This window comes from Patella vulgata, chromosome 6 (assembly GCF_932274485.2).
Source record: "Patella vulgata chromosome 6, xgPatVulg1.2, whole genome shotgun sequence".
Classification (NCBI taxonomy): domain Eukaryota; kingdom Metazoa; phylum Mollusca; class Gastropoda; family Patellidae; genus Patella; species Patella vulgata.
This window is the reverse complement of record NC_065884.2, coordinates 33,222,484-33,250,152: the sequence shown is the minus strand read 5'-3', so window position 1 is coordinate 33,250,152 and position 27,669 is coordinate 33,222,484. Positions and strand designations below refer to the sequence as shown.

The 27,669-nt window shown below is 36.1% G+C and overlaps 1 protein-coding gene across 10 annotated transcripts in view; it reads right to left on the bottom strand.

Moving 5' to 3' along the window:
• Window positions 1-5,180: 5,180 nt before the first annotated feature.
• LOC126825396 (cleavage and polyadenylation specificity factor subunit 6) overlaps window positions 5,181-27,669 on the bottom strand; it is a 221,688-nt gene continuing 199,199 nt past the window's right edge. For 9 of the 10 annotated variants that reach the window (XM_056101834.1, XM_050555047.2, XM_050555045.2 and 6 more), the window contains 2 exons: window positions 26,067-26,279; window positions 5,181-5,950 (listed from right to left, as the gene is read on the bottom strand). In XM_056101834.1, the coding sequence (XP_055957809.1) occupies window positions 26,072-26,279 (208 nt within the window). In that variant the 3' untranslated portion in view covers window positions 5,181-5,950; window positions 26,067-26,071. Of the gene's footprint in view, window positions 5,951-25,228; window positions 25,734-26,066; window positions 26,280-27,669 lie in introns of those variants that run through there. The other variant, XM_050555038.2, reaches the window with a different exon arrangement.

The following is a 27,669-nucleotide window of genomic DNA, read 5'->3' as shown; positions in this document are numbered from 1 at the left end:
ATAAATTTGTTTTCATTTAGCCAAATAACAATAAAATATACTGAGCGCCATGGAAAACGCATCACTTAGTTTTTCGTATAACAAAATGATCCTGTAAACATATCTTATTTTTTTTGCTTCTTATTGTGAACAATATTCAAATGGGAACACATCAATAACAACACATTTGTACACTTATGGATGTTTAATCTGTAATCAACGGTACAAAGTCAGAAGGGTCAAAACCAAAAGTACGACACTGATGTCAGTAGCGCGTGTCTTCCACGGGCTCTTACGCACGCTGCGCAGCGACGTCGCATGGAATTTACCAATGTTTGAAAGAAGGCCTGGGGCAAATTGTTCCATTCTTGGACAAGAGCAGCTTCTAAAGCAACAATGGTGTGCATCTGTGGTCACGATCAAGGAATCTGATAGGCTCACAGGGTATTACGTGAAGGCCTTGATAAGATGCACGTAGTTAAAGCGAGATCAAGCCTTCTATTGAAGATGACAGGGGACCAACTCTGCATTTTCGAAATGACAATAGAGGCCCTGGAATGATTTCAGTATATAAAAAAATAAACAGTAATATATATTTTTATAAATCCAATTGAAATTTAAGAATAAACTATATTTTTATCTGAAAATCATTGTCGATATGTGTAAATGATACAATGGGTTTGAGCAATATTTGATTGATACGGAATCTAATGCAGTGATCTTATTATGCGCCATACTAAAAGAGTGTCAGAAATGTCTTGAAATTCAGCCATTTTTGTACACTATTCAAAAAAAGTAGGGGATATTTGATTTTGGGGGCATAATACTAAAATATGCAAATGACTACGAAAAAAGTCACTATAGAACCTAACAGAAGAAACATTTCCAGTTACATGTGACGCCCAAACGCACCAATAGCTACCGCATGGAATGCAGGTGATGCTTGGGATCATCATGGGGGTCCAACCCAAGATTTGCACGACTCTGACTTTGAATGTTACAGTCATTTTGGCATTGAATTCCAGGGTGGAAACATCAGTTTAATTGTTTTAGTGACCAGAAAACAAATTTTGATATGCGTCCGCTTACCCAAAATGAAAGGTTACGTGCCCTTGGCATGCTACAGATCGGCACAACACAGGCGGTTGTGGCGCGGACGATGAATGTTTCTCAGTCTGTCATAAGCAGGCTATGGTCCAGATACCGTGATACACAATCTGTACAGGACAGACCACGCTCAGGTCGACCAAGGGCGACAACTCAAGCCCAGGATCGATTTATCCGTACCTTGGCCTTGAGAAATCGTGTCATCACAGCAAATCAGATCAGCGCTCGTCTTCAAACAGACACTGGTGTGAGAGTGAGTGGCCAGACGATTCGGAATCGACTGCATAGGGGTCACCTTCGCGCCCGACGTCCTCGCGTGATCCCTTGTTTGAGAGATCATCACATTCAGGCAAGACGTCGTTGGTGTAGGGATCTTCAACACTGGGATAATCGACGCTGGAGCAATGTGATGTTTTCAGATGAGTCAAGGTTCACTGTTGATTTTTTGGACAGACGTAGGAGGGTGTGGCGTCGTCGAAACGAGCGCTTCCAAGACGTTAACGTCATCAGACATGATCGATTTGGGGGTGGTTCTGTTATGGTGTGGGGAGGCATCACTGTTGCTGGAAGAACGGCTTTACATGTTGTTGCAGGGCGTGTTACAGGCCAGTACTACCGGGACAACATCTTGGCAGTCCATGTTGTGCCGTTCGCACGACGTCATGGCCGCCGTTTCATCTTCCAGGATGACAACGCAAGATGTCACAGGGCCAGGATCGTTACAGGTTACCTCCAACAACAGAACATCACCTTGGCCAGCACTGAGTCCCGACCTCTCCCCCATCGAGCATGTCTGGGACATGCTTGGACAGAGGTTACGTCAACGTCAACAACGTCCTGCCAATGTCCAAGAACTTGCTGCTGCGTTGCAACAGGAATGGGACAATCTGGACCAAAATGACCTTAGACGTCTCATTAGGAGTATGCCACGTCGGATCAATGCTTGTTTGGCAAACAGAGGAGGATTTACCCGTTACTGACTTGGTTGTGATGCTGTGGTAACTTTGCTGTTTGACCCCGGGTATCATTTTACCCTTATAATGGTCAGTCTGTGCCTTACTTAGTCTAACGATCATTTGGAATAAATCGATGAATGTGAACTTTATTTCATTTTGTCATTTGTTTCTTCGCCAATTTCATTAGGTGACTTTAATAACACTTAAAAATCAAATATCCCCTACGTTTTTTGAATAGTATATTTTGCATAATATCAATTATATACGTGTGTAGAGTCAGCAGTGTGTAGAGTGCGGACTCGTGCACCCCTCCCCCCCAACTACCATAAATCTGCTGTCACCTGAACATGGCTATATTATGAAATCCTCTTCGCATGTTTTCCGGCGAGAAGGAACAGTGTCTAGTCGTTTGGATGTTACGAAAAAAACGCGGTCCAGGGACCGTGACAGAAGGTCTTACAAGGAACAGTGTCTAGCCATTTGGATGGCACGAAAAACCTAGGTCACTGTGGTTTCTCATGAGCTTAGTATATTAATTATTATACAAATCGCCAAGTTCAGAAATTTTCTAGGGGTCTTTAATAGTGGGAGGAAACTGGGGTACTCGGAGAAAACCCACGAAGTTGGAGAGGCGACTCTACTCCTTGTCACAAACGACCACGGAATCGAAACCACACCAGTTGACTCAATGACAGACATGATACAACGCACACGCGCTAACTATTCGGTCATCCATCCCCCCACCTCCCAAAGTTTGGTCTCAATTGGATTAATATTGAGTGATTTATAACCATTTAAATATGCCAGAATTTTACAAATAATGTATGGGACTTTGCAGCATCACCATACATTTCTTTGTAAATTCGACCATTTTTAAAACGCTCTAAATCTCTCAATACTGACCCGATCAATATCAAACGTTGGGATCTTGTATATGATGCGTTGTGTCTTTTTTATATGAGCTTTGCGTTGCTACTGGTAACAGTTAAGAAACTTTCAGTTTGAATAAGATAAGTTGTTTTGCAGTTATATAAGCTGTTGGTTCGCTAACCTGGAGAAACCAGGTTCGATCATGGTGTTTGTTAGTTTCCCCTGGAAGAAAACCCTCGGTACACGTTAAAAAAGCCTTTAAATTGAAGCAATAATATTTTGGTTGTCCCGCCTTTCACAGCAGGTGACTATTAAAATGGGTCTGTTTGACTGTCCGTCACAGTTTTTTTGGACACAATAACTCTCCTAAGTATAGATAATCGATATAAATGTGAAATGTGTCATCTATTTATTTTGGGATTGCGGTGGGGGCGTCAGCCTCACTGTTGGCTTGTATAAAGAGGCATTAAGTTAACATTAGATAAAGAGCTGACAGCCCTCGCTATAATAGTTTAAAAAGAAAATAGATAACGAAATGGTAATATGTTGATAATTTCAGTCAAATTACTTCACTCTTGGTCGAGATATTGTTATTTCAGTCGAATTACTTCCGTCTTGGCCGAGATATTGCCAATGCAATAAACATAGTCCCGATAATCCATTTTATGGTTATTTCATCAACCGTAAAACGTATTCAAATCTACTAAATATCGGAACTATCCGATGACATCGAGAGTTGATCATGGTTTTGGTAAGTTAATTAATGTATAATTAATAATTCATTTCAGGCATAAAGAAAGACCTGCAATAGGCAGATTTAGCTTTTGTATAATGCATGTTTAAATAAAATTGTTATCCATTCTATTCTGTGTGTGTTCAATTGTCTGTTGATGGTTTCATGTGGAATAAAAATACCTATACCAAACCCTAAACACCCCAATTTGATATTTTGAAAGTCCTTGGGGATTTCTGGCACGTATCTGTACCTGAAACCAACAAATTATGCGTACAATAATAATGAGGGCAAACCTTTATGCGTAAAACAGTGCTTTTCAGGGGCCATATTTATTATTGGGGGGGGGGGTTGTCAGGCACCGTGGGCAACCCTACTCCCATCTGGCGTTGGGTCATCAAAGTGTTGAATTCCACAAGGATCCTTCCTGGGACCCGGCATACTGTTTACTATACACTCTACCCATGGCTCGAAATGTTCGCCTGTCTACTTGGCGCCGACAGGCGATTTTTTCGTCTGACAGGTAGCAAATAAAACTACCTGCTTTTTTTAAACATTTCGAGGCCTGACTCTACCTGAGAAGGAGATATAATTAAATCACATTGAGCTTCGTATATTACACTAATCGCCAAATTCAGAAATTTTCTGAATTGTCAGCTTCGTATATTATACCAATCGTCAAATTCAGAAATTTTCTGAATTGTCAGCTTCGTATACTTGTTTATATTGAAGGTGTGTCAATGTTGTTTAAGGTGACGTGCTTATAAAAAGTGGGAGGAGCTACAGGTCTCTGACGGAAAGGTCAATTGCGGTCTGCGGTCATGCCACATGAAATGTGTGGTAACTTGATATTTTGGAAACCGCTTACCAGTTTGCAGTCGTGCCAGATGAAATGTGTGGTAAATGGATATCTCGGAAATCGCTTACCAGAAGTGGCGGAAACTTCACCTACTCTAAGAAATTATTAATGTAATCATAATCAGTCCTTGTCCAACAGTAACCCAATTACTAAATATAGACTATATATTTTCAATTTATCATATTTGTTGAAAGCTCAGATTAGCCATACCAATCACACGATTTCATTGCAGGCACAGTCAGCCAGCGAATTTCTGATAGTTTGCATGTTGATTGCCTCAATATTGTGTGGTAAATATCTTATAGTGCTGGCTTATAGTGTGCCAGGTTGATCTCGGCCTCTTTTCCGTAAATGTTATTTAGTCACGTGATATCCTACATTTGCATATCAAAGTTAGAGCTCTGTGTAAGATGCTATGTAGAAAGCATGAAGGACAAAAACGGAAATGCAAAATAAAACATTTGACACATTGCATTTGACATTTAACTTTGCCCTCAGAGGTATTTTGACTTTATCATTACCGGTATTAGGACTGTGTACTCTTTACACATAATCAATGGAAAAGACATTTTCGCAGAGCATTTAATATTGTCAGCGATACCTTTCCATATGTTTGACTATATATTTTTGTCCAAGTCAGCCTATTCTTTATGGGAACTCTTGAGAAGATACTCAATTATTCTTCATTTGTTATTATGTCATATACTATTGAAAATACAAACAGATAATAATGCATCCATAAATCACTTTCTGCTGTGCTTCCTTCCCTTAAATGTCAATAAATATTTCATCACAAGTGTTGGTTATCCAAGCGTCCGTTATCCAAACAGAAATATTGAGTGAGAGCTTTACAAATCTGATTAATTGAATTTTCCAGGAAACAACTTGAATTCTGATACAGGTCCAAGGAGTGTTGACATGACGATTACTATATCTTCAGTCAACAATGAAGTATTATTTTAAGGAGTAAATCCTGAGATATTTCCAAAATAGTACACCTGAGATTTCAATATACACATATAGAAAACTGACATTTTGTAATAAATATGGATAATTCTTATATTTCAACATTTATTATATCTACTAAAGGACATGATGTAAAAAAAAAAAAAAAGAATAAAAAAAAATAAAAAGAATAAAAACATGCTGACTACATTGCCAAACCTTGAGATGATGATGATGACTTTAGTGCAAATTAAAATTAATGAGTAAAACAAAAAAAAAAAAAAAAAGATCAAGTACACATAGAATATGTCAATCTTAAATATATTTCTGTTAGATCCTCTTGTAGCTTTATCTTCCAGTTTCTTGTTTTTTTTGTTTCGCTGGGACGAACATGGTGTTTTACAATATACAGCTTAAATCACATTACAATAATTTGTTTCACATGATACAGTACCACATGGATAATACAAGTCGGTTAAAGCCATCTTTTATACAGTTTACCTAGAAAAAGAAAAAAATTAACATAGATAATTCATATGCCATCAGTAAATCAGTTATCTGAGCTTGCAGCAACTTTTTTTATATCCCCCAAACATAATTAAATGTTTTAGATTTTTATGAGATTCATATTTGTTTATTCAAAATAATGATTTACCATAACAGAAATAGAACATATCGTTCTTTCATTTTCAAAATTCAATGAAAGAAAATCTCATCTAGTGTCCCAAACTTGATGCAAGCCAAAAATATTGAACACACTAACACTATTGACAAAACTAATTGCAATTCTGGCACTACATATAAATATATTTTTTTATGATAATAAAAACATTTTTAATAATCTTTAATATAATATTCAATTATTAGAGACAGTTTGCCACAGAAAATATTAAAGTCTGATAGTTATTATTTGCATTTTTCAGACAATATCTAATATTTCACCACTTAATCCATGCTAAAATGTACTAAAATTGATTACTTAAAATGTAACAAGCTAACAGTGAGGCTGATGTCCCCCACCGAAATCCCAAAATAAATATATGACACATTAATTAATTGCACGTTTATCTTTTTCAAAAGTATCCAGCAATCAAACTGATTATCAACTATACACTAAGTTTCATCACTCTCTATCAGATAGAATCAAGGTAAAAAAAATTGCTTATTGCTCCTTAGTCTAAGCAGGAAATTCTCATCAAACTTAGTCAAGGTAATGATAAAATGAATCTATCCTCAAGAGTTTCATCGCTCTCACGATTTTTTAATTTTTAAAGATACATTATGTAAGATTTAGATAAAGAGCTAGGAATAGATTAAGTAAAATGAATAAGTTGAAAATTTCGTTCAAATTTCAAACACCGTAATGGTTGTTCAAAGCTAACTTTTGCTCTTCCATTTTAAATTAAATCAAAATATGGCTGAACCGTTCTAATCTATTTAATATCGGAGAAATCCTTTGCCATCGAGAGTTGATTATGGCCTGGATCAGTTAATTAATATCTAATTAATAAGTTAGATAACATTTCAGGCCTAAAGAGAGACCTGCAATAGGCAGAGTTAGCTCTTGCATAATGTATGTTTAATATTGAACTTCCAACCACCTTTTTTTAAATACAGATATGTTATTAGAATAGATGATATTGCCATTATTTTCTTCTGCAAATTATCTTTATAATTTCAGACATTAATGAAACAGTTCAAATCATGTAGGTAAATATAACATTTGTCAAATATCAAGTATATAAATCTATGTTGTTACTACACAGAAAAAAGCCTAAAAAAAACCTAACTGCAGATCCACATTTAAATAAAACTTAAATAAGCCCACCCCCATGTCAGTAAAATAATTTTATTAATGATTTCTGGACATTGTTAGGGATACAAATCATTAAAAGCATTCTATATATAATTTATAGTATCTTTTTATTCTTAATAATGTCATGCTTAAGTATACAAAAATAAAATCACAATGACCACCAGACCAGGCATAGATGTCAAGTGGTGGTCATCTAGCGGTTGCCATGCAAAATACGCCCACATTTGTAAGAGATGAACGGGCACTGCCTCTTTGCGGTTGGGCATGCATGAAAATCAATTGGTGCCATCCTTATTGTACAACCATCTACCATGGCAAGATTATCCTAAAAGTGGACAGGAATAATGATACCAAGTTTGAACAAAGTCTGTCAAGAACTCTGCCTTGTCGAGTGTTCAAAAACATACTAACTCACAGAGATTAAGACAAACTTGTGCAATGTGGTCATAAAAAGTCTGTCAAGAACTCTGCCCTGTTGAGTGTTCAAAAACATACTAACTCACAGAGATAGAGGCAAGTGCAATGTGGTCATAAAAAGATAGGGTGCCAGACAACGAAACATACACCCACAGCAGCTAAGTCATCCAACCAGTCCACAAGGGTTTATTGTTTGGTATTTAATGGGAGTATTTAAAAGACATTAAAGATAGGTTGCCAAGCAATCAAACATACTCTCACATCAGCTAAGCCGTCAAGGGTTGTCGCATATATTTTCTTTTGTCCGTAATTAATACATTTACAACACACTAAAATCTGAGTAACAACCCCATTAAGTAATTATCATAAATCATTAGACTTTGTTTGGCTTCTAGTTCTGCCACATGGCATGCTTACGTTATCGGAAATCATTGAAAATCAATAGTAGGTCAGTAGCTGACATCGAATATCGTGCCACCTTTGCTCCATTGAAAAGAACATTACCATTTCAGGGAAAGAAGTCAATTATCGCATTCTCGTTGTAAAAACTGGAAGTTCTTTCAGAAATACCCTGCAGTATTAAGGGGTGAGACTACCCGAAAAATACCCTGCAGTATTAAGGCTACCCGAAAAATGTGTTCTGAAATTATAAAGCTATTGAACTGAAAATGACACAAGTAGTTAGGAAATGTAATAAACAAGAGAAAACTAACATTAAATTTTTTTTTTTTTTAAATTGTTGCTAGGGTAACACATTTTTTTTGGAAAAGTATGAAAAATGTTGGTACACCGTATCTCTGGCACTAATAAAGATAAGATTTTCAGACTGCTTATTCTTTAATGATAACCCTAAAATCAGACAGAGAGGTTTTTTTCTCTATAATTTTCATAGTTTCTTGGAAAATGGTGTTTAAAACATTTGCCTCACCACAATATTTTGTCTTTTGAGAAATATTTTGATAACTTTTCAAATATTAATAATTAAAATTGCTTTCTGTCTGATCCATGGTTAGATATTTGTTTATATATCCTACAAATTTGGGCGGGGCAACAGACGCTATCGTTTGTCAGTTGTTTGCATAACTTGGAGTAAACTGGAATTGTTGTTTCTCTTTTACCGGTAGTCAGGATTTAAGTTGTGAGTAGCTGATCATGATATATTATTTCTACAGGTATTATTTAATTTGTTTATCATCAAAACCGATTCATTTATCACAGACAATTACTCACGAATTTAACACGATGTAATAGACGGCCATGTTTGTTGTGGGCGGGACTTGAATGACAATTTCACTACCGTACGAGCAACAGAATTACAGCTGAAAGTTATGCAATAATGCAATTGCGTGTTATAATTAATATAAACAAATGTAACAAAAGCAATTTATTTCATAAAGAAATATAATTATATAAAGCTTGATACGGCTAAATATCGGTAATTATTATAACTGTAAACAATAGAGTTTGACCTAGTTACTGGAGATCGCAGGTGGATTTGAGTCACATATGTTATGGCACGAGTTTCACACGCGCTGGGAAAGGGTGCGCCTAAGCCACGCATATTTTTTTTTTCCTGAAACACCTCTGCCAAAGTCGCCCTGCGCCTTATCTACGCATGCGCCTTATACACCGAAAAATACGGTAATTGGTTACAAAGATATAGTGTACATGTACCCTGCTTTTCATAATTTTTCCCCCAAAAATGAGTTACCCTGGTAACAACATTTTTTTAAAGTTACTTTTCCCTTCTTTATTACATTTCCTAACTACTTGTACCATTTTCAATTCAATAGCTTTAACATTTCAGAACAATTTTTTTTGGGTAGCCTCTATATCTCCGCCCAATCAAACAAAAGGGTGTGTGTGCTGTGGTTCATTGTTGACTAAAATCGTCATCATCATCATCATCGGTGAGGCCTTTAGGCAGGTCAGCAACCTTTTGGCCTATTATATGCAGTATAAGTTACAGATGACGGCCTCCATGATTAAGAAGAAGGAAAACAGACAAAGGCAAAGCCAAAGAAAACCCAGCAAAACAAAAGAGACTGGACTACATTCAGGACCATTTTTGCAGAGTGGCTGAAAATAGATGGAAATGGAAAGGATATGGATAACAGAAGAGATACAAAAATAAGTTTTGATTGAAACGACAAAGTAGTAGGACCATTATTTCATGAAATGATTACAGTTAGGAAAAGAAGCTATTTGAAAAGGTAAGTTAGTTGAAAAATAATGCTTAGAAAGTTTGTTAATCTAAATCTACATTTGTTCATTGAGTTCCTGTGTGCAAATTGACAGCACATTCGATATTTCAAGTGAGTGAGACATTTATTTAAGAGACGCAGATTAACAGCTTGCCAGGCAAATTGCTCAGCTAACCATAGAATATAAATAAACTTGTGTTTGTCCTGATATAAACCCTCCCTAAGTGTTGATTGGACAATAATTTCCATTTCATTTCAAAGGCGGCAAGGTAAACTTCAGCTAGCAGAGGTGATAGTGGGCTTCCCATGGGCAATCCTCTAGATTGTTCATAGATGTCGTCTCCCCATGTAAAGTAGGTGGCCGAAATACAGGTTTGAACTAACTAACTCTCTCTGTACTTCAGTTTATAGGAAACCCACCCACACCGATCAGTATCTCCATTTTAAATCCAACCATCCGTCCCAAACCAAGAAAGCCATCATTACAACTCACTAACCGCACCCTCAATATCTGTGACCATGATCCAGGGTACGAAATAACACGCGAATGGTCGTTCAGGTTACGCATCAGTTACCATGACCCAGAAACACGCGAACAGACTTCTGTTCTCGATCACCGAGCTATAATTTATAAACTGAAGGTTTCAGTTAAAATATTCACCCCATTCCTCCGTTAAAGATAGGTTGCCAGGCAACGAAACATACGCCCACAGCAACTAAATCGTCCGGGCAGTCAACAAGGGTTGTCGCATATTTTTACTTTTATCGGTAATGAAACATTTATAATACACTAAAATCTGATTAAGAGCAACAACTCACGAAGTAATTATCAGAAAACTATTAGAATTTGTTTGGTTTTTATAAAGTTCTGCCCCATGCTAACATTTTGTATGCAAAGCTTTTAATATCATGGATTTAACTGTTCAAGTCATAAAAATTCATTGAAAATCTATATACTTGTTCGTCTCAAGATCTTAAACTCTGTGTATCAATCTGAAGTCAATCGGATGATAACTTAAGGGCCATAACTTTGGCAGTAATTATCGGAAATCGTTGAAAATCAATAGGAATCTTCGTCTCATGACCTCAAACACTGTGTATAAACTCAATCGGATATTAACTTTAGCCTCTAGAGCATCCACAAGATTTTTTGAAGTGATCAAGGGCCATAACTCTGGCAGTAATTATCAGAAATCGTTGAAAATCAAAAGGCTTCTTCGTCTCATGACCTCAAACACTGTGTATAAATTTAAGGTCAATTGGATATTAACTTTGGCCTCTAGAGTGACCACAAGATTTTTCAAAGTGATCAAGGGCCATAACTCTGGCAGTAATTATCGGAAATCGCTGAAGTCAATAGAGTTCTTCGTCTCAAGACCTTAAAGACTGTGCATAAATTTAAAGTCAATCAATGTGGGCGTATAAAAACATATTACTGAAAGATCTTTAAGTTCGCACCTGTTATTTGGCAGTAGCGAATCAACTCGCGGACCCATCATACCTGGCAACGTGATTAGCAAACAAAAGCGCCAGATTAATCAACTGATTTCTATTGTTTTTATTTCTTAAATTAATGGTGATTGAGTAATAAAAATAAAACACCCAATGAAAAGGAATGTTATATTCGCAAATCATCAAATAAAAAACATATGTTTCAACAAAGGATCTTCTGGTATTTACGTAATAGGTCCGAGGTGAAAATTCACACTGTGCCAATGACTTTGGCATTATTCCAATATTTTCACGTTGTCACTTACGGCTAATAATTTTATGACATGGAAAGTGAAATGGAATCAGATTTTTTATGATTTACTACCAGGCATATCAAGGAATATGATAATGTCGAAGAAATAAGCTATTTATATTTTTGGGACGCTATGATGCGAAGAATACGTAGGCCCTATACTGTACAGCCGAGATCAAGCGTGTCGGCCACCATTTCTTGGATACACTTCCAGACAGACGATACCACAAAACTTACGGATAATAATTCTAGAGTTTGGAAAGCTACATGTTCACGTTACTTTACCATTATGACAGAGAAAAGTCATAATTTTAGTGGAACTGACTTTTCAATATTATTTATTGTAATATAATTGTCACTTTGTACAATTGAATTTTATATCATTGGAAAGAACATGACAATCTGTACATTTCTGTAACAGAGTATTTCTTTGTATAGAATTTTTTTTAGTTATTTTCAATTTTGTAGAGAGTATTAGGATTAACAATAATCCACTAATTGACTTAGGGATATGGGCCTTGCTGATTTAATGAACATAGGGGTAGCTGGCTAATCTTTTAATTGGCTCTAGGGTTAAATGGGTTAAGTGGTGTAAAATCATCGAAATTGAAACATACTGCATGCCAAAATGCAAAATTTTCTTTACCCCCAAATCCCCCTAGGCTAATTCGAGGGTCAGCTCTAAACACATATGGCAGCAAATGGATGCATCGTAACCTATAGGTTACCATTTCAAATTTCAGACAGATTAGCGTAACCTAATTTGAGGTTATTTCATACCCTGATGATCTCCTATGGCATGAAATCGAACATTTCAGGGAAGTCTTCTCCACTTTTAACCAGTACCCCAAGCAGCTAATCAATAAAACCATTAATTCCACAATAGCATCCCAACATTCTACCGTGAAGCCAGCAAGAATAGACCCTTCACCCCTAAGCGTCAGCATACCATTCAATGCCAGTTCATCCTACCACATCAGAAGAATCCTGAAACAGGCAGGCATTGACACGATCTTTTCCAGTAGCAGTACCCTGAAAGACTTACTGCGAACCAACAGGAAAATAAACCCAACTATCCCACAACAGCCAAAAGGATGTGTCTACCAAGTTTCGTGTTCGTGCGGCCAGAAATATATAGGAGAAACCAAACGCCTGTTAAATGCCTGTATCAAAGAGCACCAATCCCTAGCACTAGCAGCCAACAATACCTCTGCAATAGCCCAACATCTCGGCAACAATGGTCGTCTTAAAGTGAATTGGGAAGATACGAAAACAATGACAGTAAACCAACACAACAAAAAGACAAGGAAACTTGTGGAAGCCATCAACATAAAAAGGTACCATACAGAACTTAACCGCGATCCTGGTCTATTCATCCCAAGAGCATACGACAGTCTCATCAAGTAATATACCACTCCGTTTATTCTTCCACTACATTTATGTTTTTCTTCAATATTAGTAAGCCCTGGACCCTATTTTCCCCATACAGTTTTATTCACAATATTAATCCAAAATCCTTTTTGATATTTATGGATTCAGTATCTTTTAATCATTTCTTACAGGGGATGTATGCCCTTTTTCACAATGTTCATAAATGTTCTATAATATTTCACAATGCTTTTGAAAATGAATTTTAACATGTCTTTTACATAATTTCATTTATACTTGAATTTTTACTTTAAAGTAGCTAAGTCTCTAACTCAATATCATCCAAAGTCTTACACATTGAAAAGACGAATTATTTGTCAATTCAAATCAACGTTGATGTAGTTATCTTACCGGGCAAAGGTAGGCTTCTGATATCCAATATCTAAGACAAAATAAACATTTTACCATGTGTATATGGGACCTCGGATTTTGTCCCATCCGAAAGACTATGTACGTTGTCCCTTGCCAGACTCGGCACCACTGACAGTCTCGAACTGCCTTTGATAGACTACCAATTTAAGGATCATGGTTTTCATACGTTGTACTCGAGAAATGCAGAGGTTTGTAACATGCAATTAGTTTGCAAATGACTATAGTATAGTATAGCATGTTTTGTGCAAAGGCGGAATGTGGTTGATTTTTATCAATGAAGAACAATATTACTACTTTAAACAGCATTTTTGCACAGTGCACAGACTCTTGATGTTATTTAAACCCATCTGTATAGACTGCAGTGCAAGTTAGACATCCTTGAATTAAATAAAACTATTGGATTTTGTGCTTACAGTTGATGTCAAGAAAAACAAGTGATTGTCATGCAAGATAGGCCCACATTTTGCAAAAGATGGATGGAGAACAAGCTAAAAACAAAAATGATTTTTTGTACAATCAGGGGCCATAATCCAGAAATTTATGATCTGAAATGTGCAAATATCAAAAGGGACTGAGATTTTTGGAATATAAAGGTAAGTTTTAAGTTTCATCAAAATCGGATAAAAACTGTGACCTCTAGAGGGTCCATATCCTTTGTATTATATACTTAGACACAATTTGCGTACAAAGAGCGTCCATTTTTATTATTATTATTATTTATTACAACATCTTAAACTAAATGGTAGATTATTCCATAAAACAGGCGTATGATAACTAAAAGAGCGCTGACCATAAGAGACTAGTTGAACAGTTTTGGGCTTTAAAAGTAGTTTATCTGATGTACGTAATGTTCGGCTAGGTGTATAAAGTTCTAAAAAATCTGAGAGGTAAACAGGAGCTAAAGTATTTAAACATTTAAAAGTAACGAATAAAATCTTAAAATAAATTCGATATTTAACAGGTAACCAGTGTAAATTATATAAGACAAGAGTTAATTTAAGTGGTCACATTTCTTATTTAGAGTACAGAGAGAGAGAGAGAGAAATGGGGTTTAACGTCCACTCGACACAAACTAGGTCATTTCAGGACTAATATATGGTTTTAATTTTATTTCAATAATTCGCTTGCGCGTATGGGTCTTTAGCAGTGGAAGGAAACCGGAAGTATTCTGTACTTTTTGTAATTTATCTATAAGCTTTAAAAGGTAAACATGTATTTCAAATTTCATCAAAATTGGATCAAAATTTTGGCCTTGTAGAGGGACCACAACCTTGATATACCATATATACACTATTTGCGTACAAGACTACAAGGTGTTGCCTTTTTTTCTGGCAGTTTTGGTCGGATTTTCACGAAATTCAAATTCGACCATCATTCGGGTGTAATGGTGATATATTCTAACGTTTTTTTAAATCGGATAATAATTGTGATCTCTTGAGAGACCACAAGCTAAAGATAGGTTGCCAGACAACTAAACATACGCCCACAGCAACTAAATCGTCCAGGCAGTCAACAAGTGTTGTCGCATATTTTTACTTTTTTCGGTAATGAAACATTTATAATACACTAAAATCTGATTAAGAGTAACAACTCATGAATTATCAGAAAACCATTAGAATTTGTTTGGTTTTTAAGTTAAGATTTGATATGCGCAAATATCGAAATGAACCAATATCTTTGGGTTATAAACATGCAATTCAAGTTTCATCCAATCGGATAAAAATTGTGACCTCTTAGAGGGACCACAAGCTAAAAACGCGATTTTTCGTACAATCAAGGGCCATAATCCATGAAGTTATCGTCCAATATATGCCAATATCAAGACAAACCGAGATCTTTGGGAGATAGACCTATATTTTAATTTTCGTCAAAATCGGATAAAAATTGTGACCTGTAGTGTCTACAAACAAATTGTGGACGGATGTCTGGACGGACAAACACGGGCGAGCACCACGGATCAAATGCTCTGATAAATTCAAAATTTATGCTTTCCAGTCCTTCCATTTTTATAAGCATGAGGTCATTGAGGTAGGTTACTTTTAAATTTGAAGTTAACTGTTTTTAATGTAGTTCTGGTGTGAAAACCCCCTCTCTGCATCCACTGTTGTAGGTGGAATAACAAGACTAAGTTCAGCCAGTTTACAGACTGATGGATACATATTTTCATATTTCAAAATAACTTCTCTTATAAAAGACTTGTGAGATAAATGGGAATACTCTTTAGTAATCAGTAAATTTTTAAATCCAGTCTACTCAGATAATAAAGTGTTTTTATTATCAAACATTAATGGAACTATGGTAATCAACTGATTGTGTTTATCAGTTTTATAACAAGCAAACAGTGAGGCTGATGTCCCTGGCCAAAATCCCAAAATAAATAGATGACACACATTAATTAATCGCACATTTATTTTTTTCAAAAGTATCAAGCAATCAAACTGATTATCAACTATACACTAAGTTTCATCATATGACAAACCATTATTTGACATAAAATCGAAAGATATCTATAATGTAAGAGTAGAAAAATCATTTGTTACACCAAAATGCATAAACCAGTGGGAAACCATTCTATTTACCACTATTGATAATATAGAAACCCAAAAAATATTTAACACAAAAATGCGCAGCTTTCATTATAAGTATATACATAGAATAATTTACACTAATACAAAGCTATGTAAACTCAAATTTACTGAGAGTTCTCTTTGTGCCCTCTGTAACTCATGCCTTGAAACTCAGAAACACTTATTCTATTATGTCCTGTAACACAAACAATATTAACCAATTTGTCTGAAATCCTATTAAAAAACAATATTAAGAGCCAGTCCACGAGAAAACCATGCAATATCATGCAGATATTCGAAGGTGGGGGTTGGCTGATTGAGTTCATATTCACAGGGTTTGGTCGACCCATCGAGCCTACTCCCCAGCCAAAATCACTGATTTTAGAAATCAACCGCTGTTACTACCGCGGTTACATGACCCTGACAAACTAGGTTTTGGTTGTTCATAATAGTCGGGGTCTTACCCTATCACATTATCATGATCATCCGGTTAAAGTTCATTTTCCATAGGTGTCAGTAGATTACCCAAGATACGTGTTTGGAGATACCTGAAATGTACCCTATCTTCAGATCGCGATAACTCCACTGGAGCAGAGTTTGCGATAAAAATTAAAACTAGATCTGCTACTGTCCCATGCAGATATGAAAGCTTTCATATTCATCGTCACGTGACATGGATTATACCAAGTATCTTAAAAGAAAAAAGAACAAAAAATAATTATCAAAATCGGTGAAAAAGTCGCGAAGTTACAAGTCTAAATATAGTGAGAAACATTGCACCCAGGCAACAAAATAATCCGAAAACTAAAGGGAAATAACTGAGAGTTGGATTGCTGTAATCGGAATGACTTTCCGTTCCAGAAGTGGCGATATTCCACTTTTTTCGCACTTACTGAAGCCGTAAATGGCGGAAAAAGCCGAACGACAGGAACCGTGTGAAGAACAAACGACCTGAATGAATGCAGGTATCGCCTTGAATTTCTCAGGGCACCTAGGTACCAGCGTGAAAAGTTCCTCGTCGGAATTTGGTAGTCATCGTACCTTTGGTTCCAGCGTGGCGCATGCGCGAAGTCAAAAGAAATTACGGTCGATTTTTGGATTTTTGGAATATTTCGGAGTGGTTTGGTATGTGACGGTGGATAGGGGACCCGGATTGATCTATTATAATAAGCGTTGAAGAATGAGCAAATTTTCGCTACCGGGGTTGATTTGCTCTGCCCAGGCATCGTTCCCTTGGGCCGATTGCCTTCAAATTTGCACGGGATGTACCTTGGGATTCAAGCTATCACATATTAAAAATAGAAGAGTCTGGAATTCCGAGAATGTTGAAAATAAATTCGAAACCCACCCCCACCGATCAAAGTTTTTTTGCTTAAAAAATTGCCGTATTTTATCAAATTTTTATTGTACTTGATATCTGAGCATTTTCTCCTTTTAATATGTGATAAATATCATCGCGGCACAGCCAACCGCTAGAAGTTCCAGAGATTTGGACCACCGGTAGGATGCCTCAGCAGTCAAAAAAGGTCAAAATAGGCGATTTCGGTTTCTAGTATCGATACATCGTTGCGGTCATTTTAAAAAATTGTCTTTTAAGGATAATGTGTATAGTACTAATACCTATCACATACGGGAGAGGCGTTAAAATGTCTTTGCATTTGCAATTTCAAAATTAATTAAAACCAATATTAAATTCCGAAAATCATTTTTTTGCTAAAACTCTTTTTTTTTTTTAATGGGATCAAAATGGGAGTAAAGCACAGAGTCCGGGGTGGTAATGGGCGTATTGTGTCCAAATTTCATGGTTTTCGGACAATCAGTGCCGGTTTCGCGACGAAATTCCACCTTTTTCCCCCTTATAGAAGCCGTAAATTGACTTAGAAAAAAAAAACGACCTGGAGCCGTGCCAAGAACAAACGACTTGAACGAATGCAGGTATCACCTTGAAATTATCAGGGTACCTAGGTACCAGCGTGAAAAGTTCCTCGCCGGAATTTGGTACTCATGGTACGTTTGGTTCCAGCGTAGCGCATGCGCGAAGGCAAAACCAGCTAAACTCAAAGCAACCTTGTCGGCATGGAAAACATCAAAGGCGAAATTCAAATTTTTGAAATATTCAAATACCAAACATTCGACCATGAGCCAGGCTATCCTGAAATGTATTAATTTCGGTAATAGGAGACAGATTCTCTAAGCCACGACCAATTGTGTGGGTTTTCAAGCCCATTAATGTGGATTTTTCACTATTTTTCATTTTCAATTCAAAATGGCGTCCATCAGTTGACCTAAATCAAAATTCTACTGCCTACATTTTATGGGCTTTCCTTCAAGAATTTGGAAAATATAATTCCCTTGTCTGTAAGTAAAATATCGAAAAAGCCTTAGCGATATTTCACATTTCAAGATGGTGGCACTTCCGGTTTGGGCTACAAACTCCATTTTTTGTGTACGAATCAGTAATTACTTGTCTTGTATCGAAAATTTTTTTTTAGGTCATTCTGACCTATATTTTGATGATTTTTTTGAAAATTTTGATCCTTAATTTCATTAAGGGGAGATAATTTAGCAAATTTCTAATCATATTTTTGAAGTCGCATTGGTAAGATCTACTTACATGCTAAATTTCATGAAAATCTTACAACTATTAAAGAAATTGTCAAGTTGGTTTCAACTTCCGTTTCGAAATCACAGCGTCGAATTTTTGAAATTCGAAAATCTGAAGATTTGAAGTAATTGTCTCAAGGTACTCAAAGAAAAAAGATTTAGTAAAATAGGTCAAATAGTCACAAAGTTACAGCATTGTAGGTCAAATGCATTCGTTCGTAAAATTTGGTGATTTCGAATTCGTAAAACGTTTTGAAAATATATTTAATCAACAGCCACCACCCATTTTTGGGGGGATAGGTAAAAGTTTCAGAAAGATCCTATGGTTAGATTCTGAGAAATCCGATTTGTGGATAAAACACAAAAAAAAAAATAATAACAATAATAATCTTAACAGAAACAATAAGCTTTCATATGAAATATGAAAGCTTAATTAATTTATTTGCAGCTTGACCAGTTCTAACAACATAAGAAATAAAATCGTTGTCAGCTTACTTGCAACAGTGTGAAAATTTGTGTCGATAGTTAGCAAAAACTTCAGTTTTGATTGGGATACATCGGCGGATTATTCAGGTACCCAATCGCTTATATTGTTATTCAAAGGGTCAATATATCAACTCCGACTCCCCTTCAACCTGCTTTGCCAAAATATTCAGTCTCGGTGTGGTTTGGTATCCAGTTTACAAATCCAAGATGGCTTCTCAGTGAATAGGGATTTTCGCAAATTCTCGATCTAAAATGTCGATCCTGATTATTTAAACATTTTTTTCTATGAAAAATGAGAAATTTCAATTCAAAATTTTTAAAAACAGTCGACTTAGAGCAGATGTAAATCAACAATTATGCAAACCAGACCCAATTTCCTTGAAAATCGCCCATTTGAACTTGACATTCAATCGCGAGGTCATCAGGGGTACAATTTGAAGTTCACGCGTTGCTCTATCGACAAACCATATGTCATTCGAAAATATTGAAAAACAAATGAGTTAGAGTTGGGATTTCAAAATGTTCTTGTCGGATATTTTACCAAAAATAAAGGGGCATAACTCTTATGGTTATTTAAGCAGACGGATTCATACCACTTAAAAGTCACGTGTCAACAAAATATTCAAATCCCGTACGTAAAAAAAATTAGGTGCACCTCGATATTTTTCATATACTCAGCCAAATTAAAAACTTGACACTCGGGATTTTTGGGACTAGATTTCTAATATTTGGTTTAAGGCAACTATTTTAGTGTTATGTTGTGCACAGACGACCATGACATCAACAGAAAGCAAGAATACGTCTCGCCGAAAGTCCTTGACATTGATAACGTTTGTGATGTCACAGTATCCCCCAAAATGAAATTCACAGACTTGGAGAACAATCGGAATAAAGTGTTTAGTAAAGGTTGTGGCCTCCTCTAGCGTCTCGTACTGCCACACAACGTCTTCTCATGGATCTCAGAACATTAGTAAACACTACCAGAGGAAGACGTCACCACTGCTCAGGAAGAGCATGTTGAAGGTCCTGCAACGTCAGTGGTGGATTCACTTGCTGATGAACACGTCGACCCAGTTCGTCCCAGATGTGTTCAATAGGATTAAGGTTGGGGCTAAGCGACGGCCAATCCAGGACTTGGACACCGGCATTTCTTAAAAATTCTGGGTAGCAATTGCTGTATGGGGTCGAGCATTGTCTTGTTGAAACGTTAGTCCAGGCCCATGTCTCTGCATAAACGGAAGAAGAACAGGTTGCAAAATCTGATCCCTGTACTGGACAGCATTTAACTTCCCTTGGACAACAACAAGAGGAGAACGTCCATGTGCACAAAAAGAACCCCAAACCATGACGCTGCCGCCACCAAATCGGTCAACTTCTCTGACGCATACTTGAGCGTAACGTTCACCTCGTCTGCGGTACAATTGGACCCTGCCATCGGCAAATCTCAAAGTGAATCGAGATTCGTCACTAAAGACAACCGAATTCCACTGTCTTTGGTCCATTATAGGGCCTCTGAGCTCGAAGACCAGCAGCCTGCAAGCGATTTCGAACAGTTTGTGCAGTTACCCTTCCACCAAACATCTCTCTACTTGTGGAGGTTGCAGTGACAAATCTGTTTCTAAGATGACGTAATCGTATTGCTTGATCTTCCTGGAGTGACGTCACACGTGGCGCTCCCGCCCTTGGGCGGTCGGCAATAGTTCCAGTTTGAAGCACTCTCATTCTAAAATTAATTATTGTCTGGCGTGAACAATTAAAGGCTCTTGCAACAGTGACCACAGACTGACCAGCATAGAGCCTACCTATAGCACGTAAACGTTCTACATTTGAAAGGCGCGGCATTTTCTAACAAAGATGAAAATAACAATTTTAATTTGTTTTTCCAGTTCAAGTTACGTGTGCGTGTTCAGTTTAAGCAAACTTTACAATTTTATGAAATTAAAGGCTTCTTACTACTGACTATCGTTAGAAACACTTTAAAATTTATTTGACTTACCAGAAAAAAAAATTTGTTGAAATTCATCAGTGTCAAGTTTTTAATTTGGCTGAGTATATTTAATTTCTGTATGGTATTCAAATTTATGTTAATATTCGTACAAAATTACGTGTTTTCGTAATACATTGATTAAATGATAGCTTGCTGATCCTGCTTCGAATTCATAATAGTAATATTCCTTCAAAAGTATGTGTCTTCATTATACGACAGCAAATGCTTGCAGAATTTTCGAAATAATAGTTTGTGATATGAAAACATCGTTTTCTTCTTTATAAATGTCAAATCTGCACGTAATAAAAATAAGAACACTTCGCTATTTTTGTGCGCCCACATTCGCGTGTGGACGTATACTGTCGTCGCCCCTGTCCGTCCACTATTTGTTTATGGACACTCTACAGGTCACATTTTTTATCCACTTTCAGCAAAACTTAAAATACAGGTTTTTCTCCCTAAAATCTCTGTTCCTTTCGATATTGGCAAGTATCTGACCGTAAATTCATGGACTATGGCCCTGATTTTATGAAAAATCATGTTTTTAGAATGTGGACACTGAATGTCACAATTTTTATCCGATTTTGATGAAACTTAAAAAGAATGTTTATAACCAAAAGAGCTCGGTTCCTTTTGATATTCCCGCATATCGGATCTTAACTTCCTTGATTATGGCCCATGATTGTACAAAAATTGACGTTTTTAGCTTGTAGCCTGTCTAGAGGTCACAATTTTTATTTGATTTAGAAAAAAACGTTTTAATATATCACCGTTACACACTAATGATGGCAGAGTTTGAATTTCGTGAAAATCAGACCGAAACTGCCGGACAAAATGTCCGCTCCTCGTACGCAAATGTGTAAAGGTATGTAATGCCAAGATTGTGGACACCCTCGCACAATCTTTATCTGATTTTGATTAAACTTAAAATATATGTTTAGATTTCAAAGATCTCGGTCGATATTCGCGCATATCACACAGTAACTTCGTGGAATATGGCCCCTGATTGTAGGCAAAAATCGCGTTTTTAGCTTGAAGTTCCTCTAGATGTCACAATTTTTTTCCGATTTTAAAAACCGTTCCAATATATCACCGTTACGCCCTAATGACTCATACGCAAGTAGTGTAAAAGTATGTAATTTCAAGATTGTGGACACTCTAGAGAACACAATTTTTATCCGATTTTGATGAAACTTAAAATGTATGTTTATATCCCAAAGATCTAGGTTCCTTTCAATATTCGCTTTTTATTTAGCTTGTTCTCTGTCCATCTCTTGCAACATGTGGGCGTGTCTTGCATGGCAACCGCTTATTCATATTTAATTCCCGTATGGTATTCATATTTAATTCCCGTATGGTATTCAAATTTATGTCAGTAATATTCCTACAAAATTACGTGTTTTCGTAATACGATGGAATGAAAGCTTGCCGATCCTTGCCTGCTTCAATCAAATTCACGCCAGTAATATTCCTCCAAAATGTATTCGTTTATACGGCAGCAATGAAAGAAAGACGTCCGAAATAAGAGTTACTTGTGGTGATGTCAAATCATTCTCGTAAAATGGTATTTTAAAATTGCATTGATAGTTAAATCACTTTTAAAAGGCACACAGAACTTCAGCAATGAAAGAAAGGCGTCAGCAATGAAAGAAAGGCGTCCGAAATAAGAATTACTTGCGATGATAATCGGGATGAGTGGTAGTTATACACTCAGTACACTATATTAATTTTGAAATTCTGAATAATATTCACCATATCTTTATGTCCGATTGGGCATATTCCTGGCCTGACATTTGGAAAACAGCGTAGGACATGTCCGGAATGTACGGGTGAAATCCCAACACTTCAGAAACCGAACTTCGACGTGAAAAAAGTGACAAATTTCGTAACTTTCGTCATAATTTTCATACTGTTAAAGGTTAGCTGACAACGATTTTATTTTTTACGTTGTTAGAACAGGTCTAGCTGCAAATAAAACGATTTTCATTTTTATTGCAAACCCTGCTCCAGTGGAGTTATCGCAATTCAAAGAAAAGGTATAATTCAGGTATCTGCAGACACATCTTTTGTGTAGTGTCATGACACCTATGGAAAGAGAGGTTGCACTGGATGACTATTATACTATGGTAGGGTGAGACCCAGACTATAATCACCAACCAAAACCTAGTTCTCCATTGGTCGATTAATGGCTATAGCAATACTACACAAATGGTCGAAATTTGACCTGAAAATGACGAAAAATCAGTCAAAAACGTAACCGGGCGGTATCTCTAAATTCAGTGATTTTGGCTGGGGAGTAGGCTCGATGGGTCGACCAAACCCTGTAAATATGAACTAAAGGAATCTATCCTTATTTTGTGTTTACTAGTATTAGTTGTCATTATTGGGCATTTTATCTATTTGCTGCGTGAGTAAAGAAAACTTGTAGTGAAGCGAATGTAAACAATGCAGCGCCACACAAAAAGGACATAACTGTGTTTGATAGTTTTATACTAGTCTCGAGACTCAAACTTTCGGTTATTTTAATGCGTAACATTGACCGATTTGCAACTTGTAAGATTGAGACTAGAGTAATTAATGTACTAAAAATAGATACTCCATCGAGTCGATCGAAAGAAGTCTTGAACAAGACCATTTCAAGTTTAATATTAGCAGATCTACGAAATAACACTCTAAAATTCATTTGCCAAAATTTTCGCCAGTATCATCACTTTATTCGCCAATAAAAAGAATTATCGCCATTGGTGAATGTCTAGGGAGGTCACTGCCTACATGTATGTATGTACATTTTAGAACAGAATCTTTGTTAATGTTATACGTATTTACAGAGTGATAGGAGCATATTTACAGAGTGATAGGAGCAAAGTAACCGAAGCCAGTGGGGTAGCATGTCAAACGGAAACTGAATTGTCACAGGATATTTATTGGTATACGTCTTCAGAACAAAATTCTGGAAAACGAGAATAAACTTCTCATCTCCAAGGTGGAACTTTTAAAATTAAACAAACTGAGGCCAAACAATCCAATATAAAGCCTGATAATGCAAAACTGAGTATCAAACAAATTGAAAAAAATGATGAAAAGTCCAAGTTTTATACGGTTTTGGTATGGCTACAGTTTGTGCAATTATGGTCATTTTTAGAACCAGCGGTATGTCATTTGCAATATTGGAACCGTGGATCTGGAGACACATCTAAATACCTTGTATCATCTAAGAATTCCCTATTAATGACATTAATGTGTCTCCAATAAGGATTTCTTCTACAGATTTTCAGTCAGCCTGTTAACAGTATTAAGTATAGTCTTAACCTGGATAGAGTTTCTTTATAAACAATTCACCCCACTCAAGAAGCAAATGTTTGCAATGGGACAGCAAATCAAAGAACACATTTCCTTGTCATTAAATACTGATATATCACAATGTTTCACACCAAATTTGAAAAAAATCTGTAAAAAACTGATGCATATATTGTGTTAAGGCTTTCGGACAGGGTGACGGACAACATAATATGTCCATACTGAAAAGTGGTTAAAAACAGTCATGGGTTTCATAAAACCGTGCAATAAAAGATGGTTTTGTGATACCTATCACTTTGTTTTTAACATCTCCTCCAACTAGTGTCACTGTATCAATTTTATTATGACTTGGATCCTATCAAAGTTTATGTAATTTCAATGGTTTTGGATTCCTCTCTTTATTAATTTTAAAATTTCTACTGTACACCCCCTTAAATACTATTAGCTTCTATCGCATTCACAAGTTTTTGGAAATGGGGGAATAACTCGAGAATGGAAAGTCGAAAATGCTGAATATTGTAGGAAATGAAATGAACAGAATGCTTCACACCAAACTTCAAAATTATCTGTTAAAAAAAAAAAAAAAATGTAGCCTCTATCGCGTTCACAAGCCAATTGTTGATGGACGGACAGTATGAAAACATAATACATGCACACTAAAATGTAGGTGTATAAAGATAACCACTATCAAGAAAATGAAACAACATCGAATGCATCTCACTAATTTTATAGACTACAAGTAATACATCATTCATTCATACACTCACTCATTTAAGTCAAATAATTTTAATAAAAATTTATAAAAATATAAAATAAAATATTTTTCTTGGTTGATATATTTGTAAAAGCGTATTAAAAAAATATAAAGTCATATACATGTATATAAAAAAATGTAGAAATATTTTCAATCCAATAATCGGATATAAAAAGAAAGACTAGACAACACAGTATAAGAATTACACCAAAAAGGAGCAATTTTAAAGGAGATATGGATTGTACAATATGTCCCTAATTAACTCATAGTTGAAAAGAGTTAACAGGTTTCTATCAATTTGATAAGCTATGTTAACAATATGTCAGAAATATGAAATATTTTTTGGAAACAAATCGTTTATATATCAGATTTGATAACAAGAATTGGTTTTGAACACAGATCAAGTATTTGATGATGTAAACAATTAACATGTCAGTATAATGCTTTCTCCAATTTTGAAAGTTTTTAGAATCAGGGATTTTTTCCGGATCTTAAGACACACTTCAATCCATATCCAGTAGGGAATCTTTAAATAGAAAATACACAGGTAGAAAATAAGCCTCTTCAATGAGTTTGGCGAAGTTTCTTATGATCTGCCATGTTTCAAGCTGTAATTTAGAAAGTTAACATATTAAACTACCTACTTAATAAAACACTTTACAGGATATTTATTTTCTTATCAATATTCAAATAAATCAAATGTGAGTCACACCAATCAGATTAAGTGACCATAAGTTTTTAAATGCAAGATTATTCTTAAAATTAAAACATTAAAAAGACAGATATTTCTCATTAAATCTTACAAGTGCTTACCTTTACCTACTTTAGTAGTCACTGAAATAAACTGATTAGTTACACTTAGGCTAAATAATGACAAATCCTTATGATGGGTATAAAGTAATGTGGTGTATATAATGTTTCCAATCACAAGGACCACTTACCTATATTAATGTCTTCTGTATTCCCTTTCTCGTTCACGATCTCTTTCCCTGTCCCGATCACGATGTCTGTCTTCGTGATATCTGTCCCTTTCTCTTTCGCGACTTCTTTCCCTATATTCCCGATCTCGACTTCTAGATCGATGGCTTCTGCCTCTTTCTTTCCTGTCCCTATCACGATCTCTTTCTCTAGAACGTGATCTTCTTGGCTGACTTCTTAAATGATAATAAATAAACATTTCTAATTCATTCCTGCAATCAATTTAAGAAACAAGGATTATCAATACAGAGAGTAATCAATATTTTCACCACTGATTTTATATCAATGATCTGTCCATTTTACTCTCAACCAACATAACTTGTTGATAATAGATATGAGCCAATAGGGGTGTCTCAATGGTAAATCCAAGATCAGATACTTTTATTAACAAGTGGTTGCTATGCAAGATACACATTTTCAAAGAGATGGACAGAGAACGGAGAACACAGAAAATCAATAGGGCTCATCCTCTCATTGTCCCAACGCTTTACATCAAATTTAAAATAAAACCAGCAGCTGCCAGGTAGGATACACCCACATTTTGCAAGAGATGGATAGAGAACAAGCTAAACAAAGAGAGGTTGCCAAGCAACGAAACATACGCCTACAGCAGCTAAATCATCCGGGCAGTCAACAAAAGTTGTCGCATATTTTTACTTTTTTCGGTAATGAAACATTTATAATACATTAAAATCTGATTAAGAGCAGGCATCGATATTTCCGCACAAATGCTCACGGCGTGCGCAGGCACATTTGCTTTAAAAAAACTTTTTTGCAGGCACATTTTTAAAGATGTAGCCACACCGTGCGGCGCCTGCGCCCGGCACTATTTTTTGCCGCCCAGCACAAAGAAAAAATCGAAGAAAGCCGCCCAGTCATATTTAAACCCCTTCGTCCTTCTCTGTACACAAACTCGGCACTCGAAATTTACCACGGCAATTAAACGGCACAGCCATGGTAAAAGCCGACGTACGCAAACCATGTCTGTCACAGCATAATTTATTTTTGTGTGCCGTAGTAGACCCTATCATCCCAAATTAGTTTAAAGAAAGATGTATTGGTATTTTGTTTATTTATACTGAGAAGATGTGTAGGCCTAGGTCTATTCATTTTACAATTATTCTACGGTCTTTATATTTGTTTATTTGCCGTAAATAGGTCACCCAGACCAATTTACGGCACTCCAATGTTAAAGGTTTGAATGTCGTAATTGTCCAACACGTGCCTGCAAATTTTCACGATGTTTCTTATTTTATTTCTTACCTGTGTTGACCGTGGATTTGCTACGGCCCGAGAGTAGGACTAGGAGGACGATGAGAGCTTTCTCAGTTTCTGCCTGACCTGATTCTCATTCCACCGTAATAATAATAATATTCGTGAGACACGTACAACAACTTTACAAACAAGTCAAATCATACGTGTTTTAATTATCAATATCTACCTGTTGTCACAATTCGTTGTACTCAAATAAAACACAAACACCGTTTTAAGAATTGTTGTAACTTTTAATCTCAAAGTAATAAAGTAATATTTGAAAAAAAAACCCAACAAAACAACAAATACCGA